Source organism: Taudactylus pleione, unplaced genomic scaffold (genome assembly GCF_031769625.1).
Source record: "Taudactylus pleione unplaced genomic scaffold, aTauple2 ptg000408l, whole genome shotgun sequence".
Classification (NCBI taxonomy): Eukaryota; Metazoa; Chordata; class Amphibia; order Anura; family Myobatrachidae; genus Taudactylus; species Taudactylus pleione.
Window position 1 is genome coordinate 5,432,715 of NW_028284810.1, and position 21,192 is coordinate 5,453,906.

General features: G+C 41.8%; 1 protein-coding gene across 1 annotated transcript in view; it reads left to right on the forward strand.

Moving 5' to 3' along the window:
* Positions 1–21,192, forward strand: part of TENM3 (teneurin transmembrane protein 3) — a 776,836-nt gene that overhangs the window by 629,195 nt on the left and 126,449 nt on the right. The window contains exons 14-15 of the mRNA XM_088446965.1: positions 7,574–7,720; positions 17,295–17,511. Coding sequence (XP_088303091.1) covers positions 7,574–7,720; positions 17,295–17,511 — 364 coding nt within the window. The remainder of the gene's footprint in view (positions 1–7,573; positions 7,721–17,294; positions 17,512–21,192) is intronic.

Here is a 21,192-nt window from a genome sequence, read left to right on the forward strand (position 1 = left end):
CTATCAGTTCACACTTGAACCAACACTAAGTGGTCTATTTACTAAGCAGTGTTAGGAGACAGAGTGAAAAGTGATGATAAAGTGATAAGGTGGCAGCCAATCAGCTCCCAATTTCCATCTCACAGGCTGTGTTTGAAAAATGACAGTTGGGAGCTGATTGGCTGGCACCTTATCACTTCCTTATTACTTTTCACTCTGTCTCCTAACACTGCTTAGTACATAGACCCCTATATCAAGTGCATTATTTCCATCTTAAGAACAGGTGCAATCATACATACGCACAACACGGCATCATCCGCAATTCCATCGACGCGTCACACGTCCCCTCTGAACTTTGCCTACATGAGAACGCCCAGTTATGATTGTTCAGTGGGGATGCGATCGATTCGTGTGCGACCCTGCCTTGCTGTAATTATGTGCACGTGGTTTGGAACATGTGCACCGTGAAAACACGCAAAATATTCTCTGCAAATCGACTTGTATTTAACTTTACATCTGTGTTGCATGTATAGGTCAGTACTACTTTTAAATACTGTGCACCATTGACTGTGATATATATTTATGAGTTTGCCCCCATGTTACTAAAACGAGGGGATGACAACGACAACAGAGTTAGACTACCCTGAAGTGGCATGAAATGTAGATTCCAGCACAGGGAATTAATTTTGGCTCTGCACAGGCTTCGCATTTGCTGGTTTGGAGATCTCAACTCTGATCTAACCTATATATTCCCTGTATTAGCCTCAGATGCTCTTTATTTCTGCATGTAATTTCTAACAGTTACTGTCCTGAAATGTCTGTCTTGTTCTTTTCCCCTCTCAATTTCACAAGCTCACTATTTGGATAAGATAGTTAAAGGTACTGTATTATTTCTACTTATTTAACCTTAACGAATTGGAGTACATATACAGCTATATTTACCCCAATTTCTATGTGTCAAACACTCTTCAGCAAAATACCATTAACATGAACCCCACCCTCCTCTCCTTAATTTGACCGATGCTGTTTGTGTGTGTGCATTATTACATGTAGAGCATTTGCTGATTTTGTTTTATAGCGTTTTAGTTTTTCTTTGTGTTAATTCTTGATATTTCTAAGCTCATTAAATCTGCTGGCTTAGAAGGGATGATAAACCCTGCAATCATTTATTTTTATTTATTTTTAAATGGTTTTGCCCCACGACTGTACCTGCTGAGCTTTCAAAACATATTTTCCAGATCAGGTTAAATCTAACGCATGACAGGGAAGTGTCACCATGTCGGAATTTGCTGTAGCTAATCTATGAAACCTATGTAAATGTGAGCTAATTAGCTACACCTATGTGTCTACTCTGAAATCAGATTTCATTTTAACGTTTGCGGTGCTCTGAAAATTGAAGCTTCATTATTCATCAATATAACTTCTTTTCCCTTTCATTGTATTTCTCTTCCTACTGTTATGTATAGAGATAATATGCATGCCCTTAAAATTAAAAAAAATGGTCTTTATTTTCTGTTTACTGAATTGTTTAAAAATGTTTGCTGGGTATAATTTCCCAGTTACTAAACAGTACTAGCTGTGTTTATGTGAGTAACGCCCCCCTTCCTCCCCCCTTGCACATCAGCTTTCTTGATCAGCTAAATAAATCATAATATGTCCGGTTGTTTCTTTTATTTACTCTCATTTTATTTATGTTAAGTCTACTTACTGTACCAGATACATTCTGGTATTATTTCTGCTTTAATTACCATACTTTTCTGTTTGTCTAATACAGCCATTTCCAATTAATTCCTCAAATTATCTAAACCAATCCGAGCGAAAGAGTGGAGGGACCAGTATCTGGAAGGAGTACACATTTAATGTACTATAATCAGTCAAAAAGTAAACAAAAAATAGTGTTAATTTTTAATTCCCATGAGTGCATTATTTTTGTAATTAGATTTCCTTTTATTATGCTTCTAATAATACATTTATAATTTTTAGATTTGCAGATAATCTAATATGGATGTTAAAAGAAAAAAAAAACTAGTATTGGAAAGTCGTTAGCCTTTCTCTGGTTCAGTAAAATGTAAAATAATGATGCTTACCCATAGGCTATTGTGGTGCAATATTTCATTTCTGAAAGGAAAAGGGAGCATTAAATATTGGCTTTCATTTTTGTCGGTGATAACTGTGGCCCTGTTGCTGTGTATAGATTTAAAAGTCTGGTAAATCCACCTTTTGTATACTATATAGAACAGCAATTTAAAATCTAGTTTTATAGTTTGTTTCTTCGATGCCAAAAAAAAACAATCTTGTGTCCTTCCAAAATGGAATTGTGCACTAGAATAAGCTTCCAATAAAATATAGCATACAAAATGTAATGCCACCATTACTGTTAGGAGGAAAATCCTAACAAATATTTTAGCATTGATTGGAATGCATATTTTGCCATTAGCTGTGATTCAAAAACATATAGAAAGTGATCATAGAAAAAAAAAAAACCTCAGTCATTCGTGATCACTGACGTTTAATAAAATAAATTATCCCCCCTCCCCTATGAAAAAAAAAAATTGATATAGCAATATAATTTATTCTAACAATAGCCACCTACTGTAGGTCCAATGATTTATTTAGATTACTAGACTGGACCAATTGGTTTAATAGCTGGGAGGCAAAATGAATGTGCTCGCCCGACCACAGTTTTATGTCTGTTCAGTATTATTCTTTAATTCTGTTTAATTGTGATCATGGTGCAGTAGTCTTCACAAATCTTAGGCAATGCTTCCAAAGTCACTTTGGCAAGTTGCAATGCAAGTTGAAGGCAGCCATCTTTAAACATGGAAAGATTATAACCACACCCCTTCATGGGAGATATAGACATTCTTCTAAAATGGGGGATGCTTATAGTCCTGTTTGATCACAACAATGTACAAATAAGTTAAGATAGCAACTTATGTTGACATTAGAGATGCTAGCAGGTAAGTGTACACATGTGCAAGACAATTTACCATTTACTTCTGCAGAAAGACACTGTTTTGACAAATGTCTTTAAACAAATTAATGGTCCAATAATTTGATCTAGTCATGAAACAGTATTTGATCATCTTGTTAAAGATGGCCGCCATGAAATAATATCTTGGTGCTGCTCTATCCTCTGCATCGCTCTTTCCCTTATTTAAATGTGGCCCATGTGTGCATGTTTCCCAAGAATTGCCATTGTGTCTTTTGTTGCTGTATGATTTTTTAATGTTCAAAAAAACAACAACCCAAAAAAAAGCTCTACAGGCCAACATATCTGTGCCAAAAACAGTGTTGAATGGGTGAGCACTTTCACTGTAATGCATTTCTAATACACCTTTAAAAAATGTCAGTGCTATAATTTCCCCATTAATGTGACATTGACCTACAACAAATGTTACGTCCCCCACAGAACAGGTTAACGAAGACAGCAGCCCTCTCGTCTCTGAAAGTCCTAATTATACAGAGGAAACGGAGCCCATTAGAACATTTTGCATCAAGTTATGCAGGGATAAAAGTCAATTAGGAACCACACTTTAAGGAAGAAATAAAAAAAAGCAACGGGCACATTTAGTTTCATAAAGTACCTTGCCTTAAAAATTGCTCACTAAGCACATTCTGCCCTCCAATTTGCAAAGATAACTTTGCTAATAATTAGACTGAAGTCAGGGAGACATAATATCCTTGTTAATAACTGGCAGGCCAGATTTCATATTGTAAGTAAAATTAAATCAAGCGCTTACCTTCGTTTTTAACCATTTCAAACCAGCCAAGTTACTATTGATTAAAAATATGTAATTAAATGTATAAATATGAGAAGGACGTATAAATATACTTACTATAGAATGCACATAGTGGATAATATCGGCATTATATGAAAATTATCTTAACACTTTTGCAATAACATATTTACACAGGAAGCAGTGAGCTTTTGTACATGTGCTCTCATGTACAGTACCCTATAAAGCTTACACAGGAAGCAGAGAGCTTTTGTACCTGTGCTCTCATGTACAGTGCCATATAAAGCTTACACAGGAAGCAGAGAGTTTTTGTACCTGTGCCCTCATGTACAGTACCCTATAAAGCTTACACAGGAAGCAGAGAGCTTTTGTACCTGTGCTCTCATGTACAGTGCCATATAAAGCTTACACAGGAAGCAGAGAGCTTTTGTACATGTGCTCTCATGTACAGTACCCTATAAAGCTTACACAGGAAGCAGAGAGCTTTTGTACCTGTGCTCTCATGTACAGTGCCATATAAAGTTTACACAGGAAGCAGAGAGCTTTTGTACCTGTGCCCTCATGTACAGTACCATACATGAGGGCACAGGTACACAGGAAGCAGAGAGCTTTTGTACCTGTCCCTCATGTGCAGTACTACCACATGAAGCTTACACCGGAAGCAGGGAGCTTTTGTATCTGTGCCGTCATGTACAGTACCACATGAAGCTTACAAAGGAAGCAGGGAGCTTTTGTATCTGTGCCATCATGTACAGTATCACATGAAACTTACACAGGAAGATAGGAGCTTTTGTACATGTGCCCTCATGTGCAGTACCACATGAAGCTTACACAGGAAGCAGAGAGCTTTTGTACCTGTGCTCTCATGTACAGTGCCATATAAAGCTTACACAGGAAGCAGAGAGCTTTTGTACCTGTGCTCTCATGTACAGTGCCATATAAAGCTTACACAGAAAGCAGAGAGCTTTTGTACCTGTGCCCTCATGTACAGTACCATACATGAGGGCACAGGTACACAGGAAGCAGAGAGCTTTTGTACCTGTCCCTCATGTGCAGTACTACCACATGAAGCTTACACCGGAAGCAGGGAGCTTTTGTATCTGTGCCGTCATGTACAGTACCACATGAAGCTTACAAAGGAAGCAGGGAGCTTTTGTACCTGTGCCCTCATGTACAGTACCATACATGAGGGCACAAGTACACAGGAAGCAGAGAGCTTACACAGGAAGCAGAGAGCTTTTGTACCTGTGCCCTCATGTACAGTACCATACATGAGGGCACAGGTACACAGGAAGCAGAGAGCTTACATAGGAAGCAGAGAGCTTTTGTACCTGTCCCTCATGTGCAGTACTACCAAATGAAGCTTACAAAGGAAGCAGGGAGATATTGTATATGTGCCATCATGTACAGTACCACATGAAGCTTACACAGGAAGCAGGGAGCTTTTGTACCTGTGCCCTCATGTGCAGTACCACACAAAGCTTACACCAGAAGCAGGGAGCTTTTGTACCTGTGCCTCATGTACAGTACCACATGAAGCTTATACAGGAAGCAGGGAGCTTTTGTACATGTGCCCTCATGTACAGTACCGCATGAAGCTTACACAGGAAGCAGGGAGCTTTTGTACCTGTGCCTTCATGTACAGTACCACCAGGGTCGTGTCTATAATGGGTACAGTGTGTGCGGTGCACACGGGCCCCAAATTACTGAAAATTTACCACTCTGACGTCCCGCACTGGGTGTCAGCGCTGTACAAAAAGCCGGAAAAATGGCAGCCGTGGCCATTTTTCCCGCGTTTTGCGCATGCGCAGTAGACTCTGGGCACACTCTAGTGCCCAGAGCCTACTAATGCTCCGGTGGCTGTCCAGACGCGTTAGTCAGCTACCGGCTGCCGGGAAGAATTGAGGAGCCCCAGGACAGGGAATGCACACAGGCCCCCTCCTCTCTAAAAACGCCCCTGACCACATGAAGCTTATACAGGAAGCAGTGTTGTAGTAAAAGTAACTCAAATAGTTTCCAGGAGGTGGCCAGATTTCTTATTATATGCATGTCTGATGTGGTAGCCCACTAGCTATTAGAAGTTTCAAGTATTTTGTCTCTTTAGTTAATGAGAAGTTTCACCACATTTCTAGTTTAAGAACATGGAGGCACATATTAAAACTTACAAACAAAAAAAACACATTGCTAAACATTTTATTATTTTTTTAAATTTATTTTTAATCCACCTAGTGTGTGAAATGCTTCCGTTTTGTTATCTGTGTCATGGCATCTGCCGTGAAGACTGCTTTTGTGCACTCGTGTTGTCACAAGTCCGTTATGTGCACTATACTGTACACTCCCATTCCCAGGCTCCGCGTTACACGTGGATACTTTCTATTACATATTTTCTTAGCGTTTCTCTGTCGTCAGCCAGCCTGCACATACAGTAGGGCTAAGTGTAGAGCTTGATTGCCAATGTTGTCAGGAATTCCCTGTAACACGTTATGAAAATTTTTGGGGGGACTGACACTTACACATTTACAAACCAACTCTAACACATTACACTAATAAATCTACAGCATAAACATATTTTTAAAAACTATGTATTAAAATTGTTCCCATAACGGAATTTAACACCCCTGCCCCCCTGGAAGAATGGTAGATGAGCAGTGATTCAATTTTTCTTTATCCAAATATTAGTAGTGACTTCCAAGGTGCGGGAACCGAATTTTCAATGTAAAAACCATCGAATCACAAGAAATAGACAAATTATTGTTCATATTTTGTTTCATTTATTCTGAAAATCTTATATGTATTGTCATATAGACATTTGAAACCTTTTAATTATCAGATCTATTAAATTATTGTAATTTGTGTCATAAATTTTCCCTTCTTGCTAAAAGCAGACAAGATGGGATATAAAGGTAAAAATGCAAAAGCCTTAGGGAGACTGTCACAAAGAAAACCTCACTTCCTGCTCTATGTCTTGAAGCACGTCACTACCGTGTTCTTGTTGAGTCTTATCAATGTCTTTCCTTGTGGTCCCTATGGTATTTCATTTTGTCCGTCCTGAGTAACCAAAACCGCACAGCTCCTCCGTTGAGTTGGAAATCCTGTCAGTCCTGTCCCTTCCGTTTGCAGCCTGACTCCCCCCAATGTCTGTTAGACTAGTCGCTAAGCTGCTTCACTTTATTTCTCAGCTTCCGCTTCATATGTATAAAAGGAATGTACTTTCAGCGCAAAGTACGGTCATTAATTCTTCTGGCCAGTACTTTGTGCAATGATGGAAAGCACTGTAAATTCACATGAAGGCACTACCACCCTGAGACCAGACAATATGGAGGCTGATGTCCTTCCAGATCAATAAAATAAATAACCAAATAAATATTGTTAGTCCTTTGCATAGAATATTGATAAACATAGCCTTATAGTCAACTGTGAGAAATCAACATAACCTATTTTCTCACGTAATGTCCAAGGCTGGCTAATTAAAGGCATCATGCCGTGTACAATAGCAGTTAAATGCCAAACTAGAAATAAGGCGATCAAAGTCTTGTATTGCAGAAATACTGTTTTACTTTCTGCTTGATCTGCATCAATCTTGTTCTAGAATAGGAAATTCACAATCCTGTCATGTTATCTGGTCAGCAGGAGCATTGGCTTCCAGGCTAAATAGATCTCTGGCACTACACAGTACGTCTAATTTGAAAGACTACTTAAGAGTTTATGATCTGTGCAATGTGATTTGTTCTCTCTTCATGTGTTGTTACAGTGTTTACGCTTTTTATGAAGGCCTGTAAGTGTCTTAGGTTTTGTTCTCCGAAGGTGGAATTCCCAAATCACTTGCTATTTTCCTTATGTCTGTGTCTTGGCAGAGGGCTGTCCGGGACTCTGTAACAGCAATGGAAGATGCACTCTGGACCAAAATGGATGGCACTGCGTGTGCCAGCCGGGCTGGAGAGGAGCAGGCTGTGACGTAGCCATGGAGACCTTGTGTGCGGACAGTAAGGACAATGAGGGAGGTAAGATGAAGCATGTATTGTTTACATCTATTTAGTTGATGGGCATGAGGCATTTTGCAAGCACACCTTAGTGCTATATGAAACGGATGGTTACAGAACTGACACTTGCTATTTTTTTAGCTACATTTAAGTCTCAGGCATTATGATGTGGTCCCTGATGACCTTTATTTTATTTATTTTTTTGCTCAATTTAAAACTGATGCTTATAAACACATTTAGAACAAATGCCTCTGAGCTCCTGCTTTTTTTTCAAAGCAGTTTGTTCTCATTTTGACTTCTTTGTACTTGACCTGCTGTATGGGGAATGAAGCCGCAGTGATGCCTGGGACTTCTTAGGACTCCAGTGTTATTCACAGCGCATTTAAAATACCACTAGGTCTGGAGTGTAATGAACCAATGGTTTTGGAAGGAAATTTTAAGGTAAATGTAGAAATTCAGAAAAAATACATGGAATCTGTGAAATGCTGCATAGTGCTGATTTATCCTGGATTGAAAGGAAATATAGATATGTAACTGTTAATTTACCTTACAGTAGGCCCTGTGGGTGGATGCGAAACTTGAAAAGTTGCTTGGCAACAGTATATTTCACAAAGCGATTGTTACTTTCTCAAGTATCTATGAATCACCACTTATAAATTCATAGTAAATTTCTTAAAGTAAATTCCTATCTCTGTGTATGTCTCGTGGATGGATTCACTGTTTATATTGCTTCCATATTAGCAGTAGACTCTCCGTGGCCTTTTCTCAGTGTGTTAAAGGGAATGATTATCTTATAGCTGTCATGGTTTCTATCCGCTGAGAGCACTTAGGCACAGAAAACTTCTTGTTGCCTTCAGACAACCAGGAACTGTTGACTGTGCTCTGCCCTCTTAACTTGTATAAAGCCCCCCTGGAAACTTGCTGAATCTCTAGCTGAGGCTGCTTAAATACACATAGGAAAATCTATCTGGTTGGAGTGTTAAATTAAAGTGGTAAAATAATCAAAATAAAAGTGTGTGTTTATTTGTTTATGTGTGTTTGTATTTTGTCTATTTAAGAAGTGTTTAAGATCAAAGTGCAAGGTCTAAGTGGTAGCAAGGTTCTATCACTCCTATTTACCATTTAAATCTGAGTTTTCACTGATTTTAGCCTTGTTTCAGGAGTTTACCACTGTCCCCATAGACCTCTATGAGGATATGGACCATGACCAATTCACTAAACGGTGAAAACCTTAGCTTTTTGCCACAAACTAACACCATATCTGGATGGAGTTAACTGACTTTATCAATGGAGTATAGCCAGTGATAGTCAGATCACTCTTGCACATACTGTATATGGACGTTAACCACACAATTGTATGGCACTTTCTACTTTCACTGGCAGTGATAAGCTGCCACTGAAAGGCTAACTTTCCTCACAGAAGAGGGCATTTTCATTGAGGATCCATTAAACACTGTTGTAGCACACATTTATATATCACTGCCCACCAATAGTAAATAGACAACTTATTCCATTCACACACACACACATCTCTGTGAAGTTATGTATTATATATAGAAACAACAAGCTGTGGATTTCTTTGTAACCTACCTCTGAACATATGAACATACTTTGCCTTATACACTGTAAAAATGCTACACTTATACACTTAGAAGAACCTGCCCAAAAGCATTACAATATTTTGTGCATTCACCGGCCACATTTGTACCGTATACTGTGCACTTTGGCATTTATGCCACTCAAAGGCATTTCGAACAGGAATATTGCATCTTATTTAAGCAGCCCCAGAGTGTTGTTAGTGATTACAGCTTGGCTATTTGGAGCTGCTGCTGATTGGATTGTGCTCAGCATATAAGAATCCCTTTGTAAGGAGGGGATTTATTTATTTCAATTCCAATCTCCTAAGTACAATTTGCTCCTGCAAAGCATTTCCATGATACGTGTTGCAGCCATTCCCGAAACTCCAGGGGGCTGCAAAACTTCCAGGAGATTCACCCAATGACCTGCCATAAGTCGGCATCTGTGTCTCGGCACAATTACTTAAACAAGCGCCTTGTGCTACCAGCACACTTTAAGCACCACTCAGCAATCATCAGAGAAAATCTGCTGAGACATTCAAGTGAGGATTGAGCATTGCAAATGTATATCTATATATTTTTCTTCTTCTTAGAATCTCTTCAATATATACACACACACATAAAGTCTACTGCAAAGTTTAGGTTGCCCTGTAAATCTCTGGTCATGTTATCAACAGCGTCTTCTGCTGGGAAATATAAATATCATTAAGATTCCCAATTACCAAAAATACAGGACATCAAACCAATCAGACAAATACACTGTGCTCTACTTTTATTTATTTTACAAAGAGTTTGTGTGTTTCTAAGATGAGAACCGAAGAGCTGAAAATATACTGGTTCTAATTCTGAAGGACAAAATGGCTGAACGAAGCAACATTTGGGGCAGCATTTGCCCCAGCCAGTGTAGTGCGTCCCCCGTAGTGTACAAAGCTGCTGTGCTCCGCTTTGAGGAGAAGTGAAAACATTAAATTTCATTTTGCGGAGTGAGATTTTTGTAAGGAGGGATGGGCAAGGTTATTTCTTGCCATACAGAAGAAGGTGCAACCAATTGCACTTAGCAGACACATTCCTTAGCACTTATTTTGCACTTTCACATTAACTATCTATGTGTTCAATTTATCTATACTATATATCAGGCATACAATAGTGCCACATGGAAAAAATACAGCCTTGATGTCCCCATCCTTTCATGATGAATCCTTACGTAAAGTAAATGTCTAATGAAATGTGTGGTTGTAGTAGGGTCGGAGGTTGGACTTTCATGTCAGATTTACACTGTTGCACAGTGCGCTGCTTCAGATTTCTCTCCCCACAAAATCAGCCACTGTTCTGGGATATAGTCAGGATCCCGACGGTCACAATACCGGCAGTAGCACCCCGACCGTCAGAATCCCGACACATTCAGGCGGGAGGGTTAGGGTTAGGCACTAGGGGTAGGATTAGGGTTAGGCTGTGGGAGGGGAGGGCAGAGCTGTAACTAGACATTTTGGGAGATATGAAGAGCAGTTTTGTCAATCTGTAGGTCATGGGTATTCAACCTTTGGCCCTCCAGCTGCTGTGGAACTACAGATCCCAGGATGCCCTGCAACAGTTTTAGCATGCTTTTATATCAAAATGGTGGCAGGGCATGCTGGCATGTGTAGTTCAACAACAGCTGGAGGGCCAAAGGTTGGAGACCCATGCTGTAGGTGATGGGGAATGAGTGTTATTGCGGTAGATAGAGTTTTAAAAGACATGGAGGTGATAGTTCTGATGGATGTTTTGGGGCAAGTGAGGGCTTACAGTGGCATATGAGGAAATCTGAATGGAGTTTGGATCTATTATAGGGACGTGTGGTATCTCTTTAATTGCATTAATAGTTTTAACAAATTACTGAAATGAAGGGTATTGTGAAGGTTAGCGGTCCACACAGGCAACCTTGGAAAAGAAAAAAAAGGACAAAAAAGAACTGTAGTTCAGGTCAGATAATAGGCTTGTAGCAATGAATCAACATATAGTACAAGAAAAAAAATATGTATTTCTCTAAATAATAAGCATAAAACATTTTAAAAAAACCACAATGAATGGTCATAATTGCATACAATACTAGATCCACAATAAGAGATCCTGGAATCTATTCATACATTATGTCAAATAGCTTATTGTCATTTCAAATGCAATATATGTTAATTATGTACTGTACCTATTGCCAGCTCTAAAAAGGCAACTGATTCGTGCAGAAATTTGACAGTACTTTGTTAATTAAAGAAAGTTCCTTTTGCATAATAAACGGGACAACTAATATGGCACCACTGACTGTACGTGAGCATTTTCCAATGGATAATGTGTTTGTAATCAGAACATCAGGCTGATATGATAGAAACCACAAGCTGTATAATCTCCATATGTATTTGTTATCCCATGGCACAGTATATGAGCATTTGGAAGTGACTGTGCTGAATATGTCTCATCAAACGGTGATGTTTGTAGTTACTGTCTGCTAAGGGTCTTAGGTTGCAGCATCTTGAGTGTGTTAGTGACCTGGCAGGTAAAGCCCGGAGCTCTGGCTGGGTAGTGTGTAATAAGTGGTGGATTGGAATCAGTAGCATCTCACCTTCCGCCAGCGGGTCATACATGCTGCAAAAATTCATTGCTGTTCAGCAAGGTGCAGTAGGTATTACCGCCGCCCCCCCCTTCCCCGCAGCCTAAACCTAAGTCTCCCGGGGTGGGGGTACCTAACCCTAACCTCCCCCCAGGGGTGCCTAACCCTAACCCCTCCCTACTTCTAGCCTAAACCTATCCCTCCCTGGGGGTGCCTAACCCTAAGTCCCCCCCGGGAGCCCTAAACCTAACCCTCCCCCCCCCCGTCCGGCTGTCCGCGCCCGGCGTCCGGCTTAACTTCATTCAGTATGCCGGGCGTCGGTCTTCCGACGTATGGATAATGACAGGCGTCAAGTTTTCGACGCCTGTCATTAGTACCAAGCCGGGATTAGAGAGTCGGGAAGCCGGCGGTCGGTATTTAGACCGTTGGCTTCCTGACTACATCCCGTTCAGCATATTCAGGCTGTGGACACACAGGTTCATACAGCCAGTAATAGTCCAGGATCAGGTATCCAAAAGTGGTGACAGATTTCCTAACAAGTTTCTCAGATACTCTACTGGTTTCATCCACTAGCAACAACCAGAGAGAGTTACTATGCTGCGGAGAGTTACTATGCTGCCATACACAACTCTGCAAAGAGCTCAAATCTAAGGACAGTTATTATGCTGCCTCACCCAACTCTGCACAGACCTCACATTAACCAAGGAGAGTTACTACTCTGCCTTACTCAACTGTGCACCAAGGGCCTGATTCATTAAGAATCGCTACTGCGATCGCAGCTCCGTAATCGCACGCAGGTTTGCTACAAAATATGCTAATGATTGCTATCGCAATGCCGTCGCACAGCCAGCATAGAGACGCCCACTGCCATTATCTCACATCCGTAATACCTTGCAGTCCTGTGTATACATCGGTAACATCGAGTACCATCGGCCCCTCAAGCAGAATTGCAGCAGCCCTGACCTTACTTAGAAATTACTAACCTCGTCGCACGCAGTAAGCACTCAAGCTGCGTATGCCGCCGCAATGGCTAATTTATGCACTCTTATGTAACGTCGTTCAAACGGTCAGACACACCTGCATTTCTCCGACCACTCCCCCGTCACCACCCCCAAATGCTGACTACCTGTCACTCACTCTGTGATGGCTTCCCGTGCTCTGTGTGATTGCAGTGCGATCGCAGTGTAGCATTTGCGCACTCGAACTGCGATGCATGCGCAGTATGCAACAATTGGCCAACTGCGTGCACTGTTGCAGTTGCGATCCATAAAGATTCAGGCCCCAAGTTCACTACAACCGAGTAGAGTTAAGTTTTCACAGAGAAACAACCTCTTTCAGACACATGACTACAAAGAGGGCCCATATAGGACACATTATTCTTAGCTAGGATGGATGCAAGTGGCACTTTGAGTGTTTATTTTGCCACCATTGTTATGAATTCAGCAGTATTTAGTGACACTCACAGACAGGCACCCTGCTTGCCAGTTGCAGGGGCCGTGGGGCAGCGACTGTGCCATCAACAGAGCCCTTCACTGTGTGCAACGTAATCGATGGCATAGTTGTAGTTACTGCCCTGGTCACAGAACAGTACAGGAGGTTAGTATAAATCACAGAGCAGTATATAGTGGCACAGGGACAAGTCAGTCTGTTGAAAATAGTATGTTGAAACATGGGGGTAAATTTACTAAGATGGGAGTTCTATTAAGTAGTGATGTTGCCCATAGCAACCAATCAGATTCCAGGTATTATCTTCGAAAAGGTGCTAGATAAATGGGAAATAGAATCTGATTGGTTGCTATGGGCAACATCACTTCTTAAATAGAGCTCCCATCTTAGTAAATGTACCCCATGGACTGGTATTAATAATGATGAATCAGTATATACAGCATATTGCAGTACTTTATTTCTGTGTACTGTAAATAACGGGGCTGATGCTATGCAGCTCTATGTACAGTGGGCCTGATTCAGAGCCGGACGCTATGACCAGAGCGCTCGCTCTGAATCAGGGCCCTCCTACATGAAAATGGAGCGGCCTCTTGGACGCTCGCATAGCTGTGGGTGACCACCCACAGCTATAGCGAGCGTCCATGATGATGGTCGCGATGGTCTTGACCATCGCGACCATCGGGCTTGCGACGGAGACCCTGCAGTAGGGTCTCGCTGCCGCAAGCCCTGGAGTGATTTTGGCTCTATCAGAGCCAAAATCACTCCCAATGACATCACTACTGATGTCAGTGGGGCCGGCTTCAGACGGTAGGCGTTCCCATGGGAATGCCTCCGTCTGGCAGCTACGCCCCTGGCACGCCCACCAAAGGGGGCGTGCTGTCAATCAACATCGACAGCACGCCCCCTTTGGTGCGAGACCCGGAGCGACGACTATCCCGTCTCAAACCGGGTCTCGCGCATGCGCACGACGGAGCTCCCTCCGTCGTGCGCATGCTCACTAGGGCACCATCGACCCGCTTGCGAGCGTCCTGCGCTCGCGAGCGGGTATGAATGACCCCCAGTATGCCTATTGCATGATTTCCCTCTGCTCATGCCCAGGACAGTGCAATGTCATATCCTGGTACTATACAAACAAATAAGAAGTGTTAATAAATAAAATATTCACTGATGCAGATTTGCAGGATTCTGACACTTACGCCTGCTTGCGCCCGGATAGGTGGGACTAGGATGTAAATTGAGAACAGTAAGAACATGTTTGCGCAATTATGAACTCATACACAGCGGGATACAGATCAGTATACAAATGAAAATGCTTATTGTATGTAGGAACAGGGGCAAATGGTGAAATGTGATTGTGAAGGACCCCAGCATTAAGGAACCAGTTGTTGCCTGTTGTGAATGCTCTGTTGATGTTGATTGGTGATTTCTTTGTTGCTCACCATTAAAATATGTTTGTGTGTATGTTTGTGGGGAAGTAGTTATGAGACCGGCGGCCGTGATGCCGCCGGTCTCAATCCCGACAGGTGAAGCCCCGGCATTAAATACCAATTCCTGTTTGTGTATGTTTGTGTCTGTGTGTGTGTGTACGACACTGTACGTATGTGTATGTTTGTGTGTGTTTAATTTCTGCTGTATTGGAGAAGTTTTATCACAGTTATTGATGTCTACTATTGATTGAATATGCTGGTTTCAAATAAAATAAAAGGTTAAAAGCGGACACAAGTGCTGGTGCTGTATGCCTGGTGTAAACCTGCAGCATATGCTTCTATAGTCGATTGAAAGGCAGGCATCTTGAGATAGTTGATGCTTTGCATACGGTGATAATTGTATTTTTATTATAGTAAACTACATATAAGCGTTGTGGCCACTCAGCTTGTCAGGGTGATTTCACTCTTTTCTGGATAAAAATTCTCTACCATTATTTCAATTCTGTCCCTTAACTACACTTGTTATCAGTGACATCGAGGGGGGAAGGTTCAAAGTGCATGGGCCATACACCCCACACACTTGGCCACAACCCCTAGTATTGTGGCCTAAAAGTGGGTACACACTAGGACGACTGGTTGGCCGTCAGACTGATCCGCCGTCCTATCTGACGATTGATAAGTGCATACACACTTACCAGTCGTTGGCACGATGTGCCGCGTCTGACGTCACAACTGGGCAGGCATTTACATGTGCCCGACCTGTTGTGATATCAGTCACCGGCAGCCTCTGCAGCAAGTGTGGTTGGCTAAACGCCCGTACACACAGCACAATGAGCTGATATATATCAACGCTATATGTCTGTGAACGATGTTGTTCACAGACATATCGTCTGTACACACTGACCGATGCACACACAATATATCAGTCATTCAATTGAACGGCCGATATATCTGCCAGTGTGTACCCAGCATTACAGCCTTGCTGTTTATAACAATGTTGTATAAAAATAATCACATTGTTCATATAAATAGTGCATTTTAAGAATCAGTTTGGTATTATAATGTACAGAAAGATTGTTTCTCATATAGGGCCTGATTCAGATATGTATGTTCATTCAACTAGTGTTTTGTATATAGGCTTAGTTCTATATATACAACACTCATTTCTGTAGTCTCATGCGAGCCATCCTTCTTCTAGGGTACAGTGTGAACTTGTCTTTCAATCCATCCCAGTGGGTTAAATAAATGGAGTATGACCCAGTAGTATGCCAGAGCAGTTCCACTTGTGCTCAGCTTGGCCGGGCGAGTGCTTTCTGTTAGTTATACTAGATAATAGAGGCTACTGACGTGCAGAGAAAGAATGAGAAATGTTTTCTCCAGTTATACAGAGCCAGATTCATAACCATCCGTCATTCGCATGGGCAAGTTGCTGATAAACTCCACACAAAAATAACAAACAGTATGTCCCTGCATCTTGGCTGGTGAAAATGAGATCCTTCCTCTGATTGATGTCAGCAGAGAGGCTTGTAAAAAAAATGCATTTCCAGCTGATTAGTTCAGAATGTGTCAATCTCATGCAGTTTTTATGACCCACACACTACATGCCAGATGTACATTTGCTTTTTATAAACTAACAAAGATGAATTACTAAATGCAAGTATTTTTCCCCCTGGAAACATACCCAGTGCTGCCCAGGAGAATATGTGAACTTTATTTTGTAATAAATCATAAAGTGCTATTTTATATCACTTTAGGAGAAGGCCTATAGGGATATTTCCTATTTTCCATGGATTGGATCCATGGTAGTCACTGGTGATTGCATGCCAGCAGGGTAGGGAGATGCCGGCACTATTATAGCTGACAGATATTTCTGCAGGTACCATTTGATGTCACTCTAAAGATGTCTGGTTATATTTCATCTGAGAACTATAGTGTGGTTTCAATAATTTTTGTTACATTTTCTATTTGTAGTACTAAACCATCAGCCAGAGTGGCAGTTTCATATGGCTACATATCAAACAGGGGGTTTTGGAAGGAAAAACATTAGTAAGTTAAATTAGTAGGCATATGACAGGTCTGTATCTCTCTTGCTGACACAGCCCTGCTGATGCTCATACTGATAATAGTTATTAAACGCTGCACCATCTAATTCACATGCTAGCAAATGTAAGTGATGATGTGGTATAGTAGCTGCTCTATATCAACTTCTGAGCAAGGACTCGTGTAAGTGTTTAATTTAATTTGGCTCTTGCAGAACACTGACACCTCAACAAATACCTCTGTGTGGTCACATCCGTCTCAAACAGTCGCCTATCTTTTAAACAGCGTAACGTCAAATAGGAACTATCCCCTTGTATTTTTGTCCTGGTGACATAAATAAAAGCAGCTAAGCTCCCGTCCCTGAGACCATTCTCTGCTGAATGTTGCGTTTCTATTTCGCCAGCTATCTAGATTATAACGGTGTGTGCAATCTTGGACACGGAGGAGCACTGAAAGTGTTAATAAAGTAAAGAAGACATAATCGTGATGAGTATAAATTCAATAAAGTTGCTTTCTTCTGGCAGATGGCTTAATCGACTGTATGGACCCAGACTGCTGCTTACAGAGCTCCTGCCAGAATCAGCCGTATTGCCGAGGTCTACCTGATCCACAGGACATTATCAGCCAGAGCCAGCAGTCACCGTCCCAGCAGGCTGCCAGGTCTTTCTACGATAGGATCAGCTTCCTCACAGGACCTGACAGCACCCATGCCATACCCGGAGACAACCCTTTCAATAAAAGGTAAAGCTGTCAGTGGCACTAGAAATATGTGCAGAATAACAGCATGATGTTTTTTTTTTAATGTGCAGACTATATTTTCAACTACTTTATTAACACTTCACTGCTTTACAAAAATGCTGGAAAAGAATGCTAGTAGTAAGCATCTCCTAATTATACACACATAAGCTGACTTGTGTTTATGGTATTAAAGTCACTTATTTAGCCAGGAAACAATTTCACTGCTTGGAAAAATACACTCAAAGAAAACATAAAAATAATAAAGTAATGCTATGACTGAATCCCTTCATTGCATAGTGAACTATGGTATCAAGGGCGGGATGTACTAAACAGAAAATGCTGTAAAAACGCAGTTTTGGGGTTTTTACCGTATTTTCCTTATGTATCATCACCTGGAGCCGGGTCTCCGATGCGGAGGGTAACGCCAGCTTTTGTTGGCGTTACCCTATAGAAGCCTATGGGCTTCTATCGTATTACGCTGGTATGAGGGATCCAATCGGATCCCTCCCAGCATGTCCCGTGGCCGCCACATCACTGCGCATGCGGAAACCCGGAAGTCCACGGCACAGCGCACATCGCAATGGACAGCTCTTATCGGAAGAGCTGTCCTTTGCGTTACTGATCGCATATGTTAGTGCATATGCGATCAGTAGGAATGCGAAGCATGGCGAGATGTACTCTGCAAGGTTAGTACATCCTGCCCTAAATGTTAAACGTGGACATGGAATCACATTGGCTTCATACTCTGATAGTAGAGTGAAGTAGACTTGACACATTGCCATGTGCTGATTTTCTGTATAGGAAATGGGCTTCCACAATAAAACTAGAAGTCAAAATAAATTGCAGGGTAAACTCTGGCAAAACAAACTTTTTTTTCTGCAGATGAGGCAAAGATGTGTAAGAGGGTAGATGCCGCACATTGGGCTACATTTTGAAATCTTACATTTAATACATCAGAATGTAAAAAATCATATGTGGGACACAAAAATCTGAAGGCAACAACAAAAAATATTCTTGAACCCAATCTGTATTAATCTTCACTAATACTATTTTACTCTCCTACAGCTATATTGTCCTGCCCTGGCTACTATCTGAAATGTAGGGCATAAAGGGGGTTATTTCAGAGGCGAATGCAGTTGCAGTAGAGGCTGTTACTGCGTATTTATGTTAATGCCATATTGAGCCGCCCACCAGCAGTGGCTCAAATCTGCCAATGTGTTTACAAAGCCACACTATTGGCCTCGCCATCGATCATTGCACCTACTTATGGCAGACTTAAAATGTCCAAGGGACCATGGCAGGTCATTGTCAGCGATCATGATGCCCTTACCTGTTAGCTACACCCTCAGTTACCACCTCCCACTGAAATTGCATGGATCTCCATGGAATTTCACTCAGCGTCCCTGGCAGTAATCATAGGGATACATGTGCAGGGTGTCACAGATGCATGTGCATAGAGAAAGCATAGGCCACATTCACCCAATGCTTTCCCTGCGTATGACTCCGTAACACCCCCAAAGTCTCTGACAGTATAAAATCCATTGTAAATTCATTCCTGTCACAGCACAATACTAACTTCCTGGTTAACTTTCAACCTATCCAATCACTTCTATAGTGTCTTTAGTTGTAGGACTTTCACTATCTGGTGCATCCCACAAGGCTCTGCCTTTAGCCCTCTGGTTTTCACTGTACACATCTTTTCTTAGTGAACTAATTGTCTAATTTGGCTCCAGTACCACCTCCTCTACTGACTTTCTATCTTCTATACCATATTATGTAACCAACTGTCTCGTCCGGCGGTTCAAATCCCAACAGCGGCAGCCCGGCAAGGGTGAAAATCCCGATTGTCCCTAAGGTAAGTATCACTAACCTAATTCCCTCCCCTAACCCTCCCTTAGGGGTGCCTAACCCTAACCTCACCCCCCTAGTGCCTAACCCTTATCCCCCTCTAAGTGCCTAAACATAACCCCCCCTTCCCCGCCGCCTAAACCTAAGTCCCCCAGGGTGGGGTGCCTAACCCTAACCTCCCCCGGGGTGCCTAACCCTAACCCTTCCTTCCCCTAGCCTGACCCTAACCTCCCAGGGGGGGTGCCTAACCTTAAGTACCCCACGGGAGCCGTAAACCTAACCCTCCCCCCCCGCTGCTCTCCGTGCCCGGCGCCCTGCATCACTTCGATTGGGATACCGGGCGTCAGTCTTCCGACATCTGGTTAATGACAGGCGTCTAGATTTAGATGCCTGTCATTAGTACCACGCCAGGATTAGAACGTCTGGAAGCCGGCAGATGGGATTTAGACCGTCAGCTTCCAAACTACATCCCCTCTAACCCTCTAATGTAATATGCCACTGTTTGCCCACCCATGCAACATTATTCCTTCCACTGCACTGGGAAGTGACATTTCGGGACTGAAGTTTAGTTCTTCTGTACTAACAATCCCAAGAGCACATAATATTTGTAGGTGTCATTTCATTGGAAGCACAGTTGAAGTCATATTGTATGCTGTTTATTGAAATGCTGGCTCTCCTCCTCAGTCTTTTCCACTCTTCACACATATTTTTCAAAGTCTGCTTGAACATTTCTTTCTTTTTTTGTTTTTATTGTTTTGTTCAACGCATTTAGTTCCAGATGTCCTTGTAGCAGAACGTATTCCATTCTCAGCCTCTCCACCTAGCAAGGCGCTAATGACATCCGTCTGATTTATTCTGAATGTTAAAAAAAAAAACAATATTTGCTGAATACTTATTTTTAAAATCATGCTGGAATTGTCTTTTAATATTCCAAACTGTGTTTATTTTCATAATTTATTTTTTTTTGTATGTCCCCCCCCCCCCCCCCTTTTTATTAAAATAAATTGCAAGGAAAACATTCATTATGAAGCTCTGATTTCATAATCCGCCTGACTGGTATTTTACTGAAGCAGTAATGATAGAAAATAGTAGCAGTAACTGAGAGCAGGTGCCTAGTGTCCTGCTGAGTGAAAGAAGATGATTTACACTAGAACTCCTGGGTCTAAGGTAATTTAGCAGTATTAATGCAGTTAGGCACAGCAGTTGATTAAAAGTTGTTGCACAAATGTTCCTTATTGCCCCCTTTAAATCTTTTCTGTTCCTGCTCCCAGCAGATGTACCAATTGCTGCACAATTAATTGGAAGAATACTGTACAAGTGCCAGATATTTGACTTGAGGAAAGTGAAGGGTTATACATTTGTGACAGCTTTCATAGCTGCTGTAAATAAATGAACTAATCATTTAGTACCATGCCTTTCATTAGGCGATATTAGGCCTCTTAGAGGGAAATAATTCCGCAGGCTTTTGCATATTCTTTGCTTGTAAATGTACAGAGAACATGAAGGAATAAGGAATGACATGCTTGGCTATAAGCTATTGTCTTGGATTTATGGCAGCAACTGGGTGTATTATTATATTGTGGTCTGTGTTAGGTAAAGAAAACGCATACCTCCTTCCAGGGGTGTAACTAGAGGTATGGGGACCCCATGGCAAAATTTCTGCCGTGCCCCCTATTTTTCTAGCAATGCCCAGTGTCGCCCTTCAGCCCCGCACTCCTTACCTCTTTAGCCCGGTGCGCCGCTCCATCTTTCCTCACTCAAGTCGGGAGGAGGCGTGGCCGTGGTCCGGGGATCCACGACTCCTCCCAGCATCTGTGAGTGTAAAATGTATCAGAG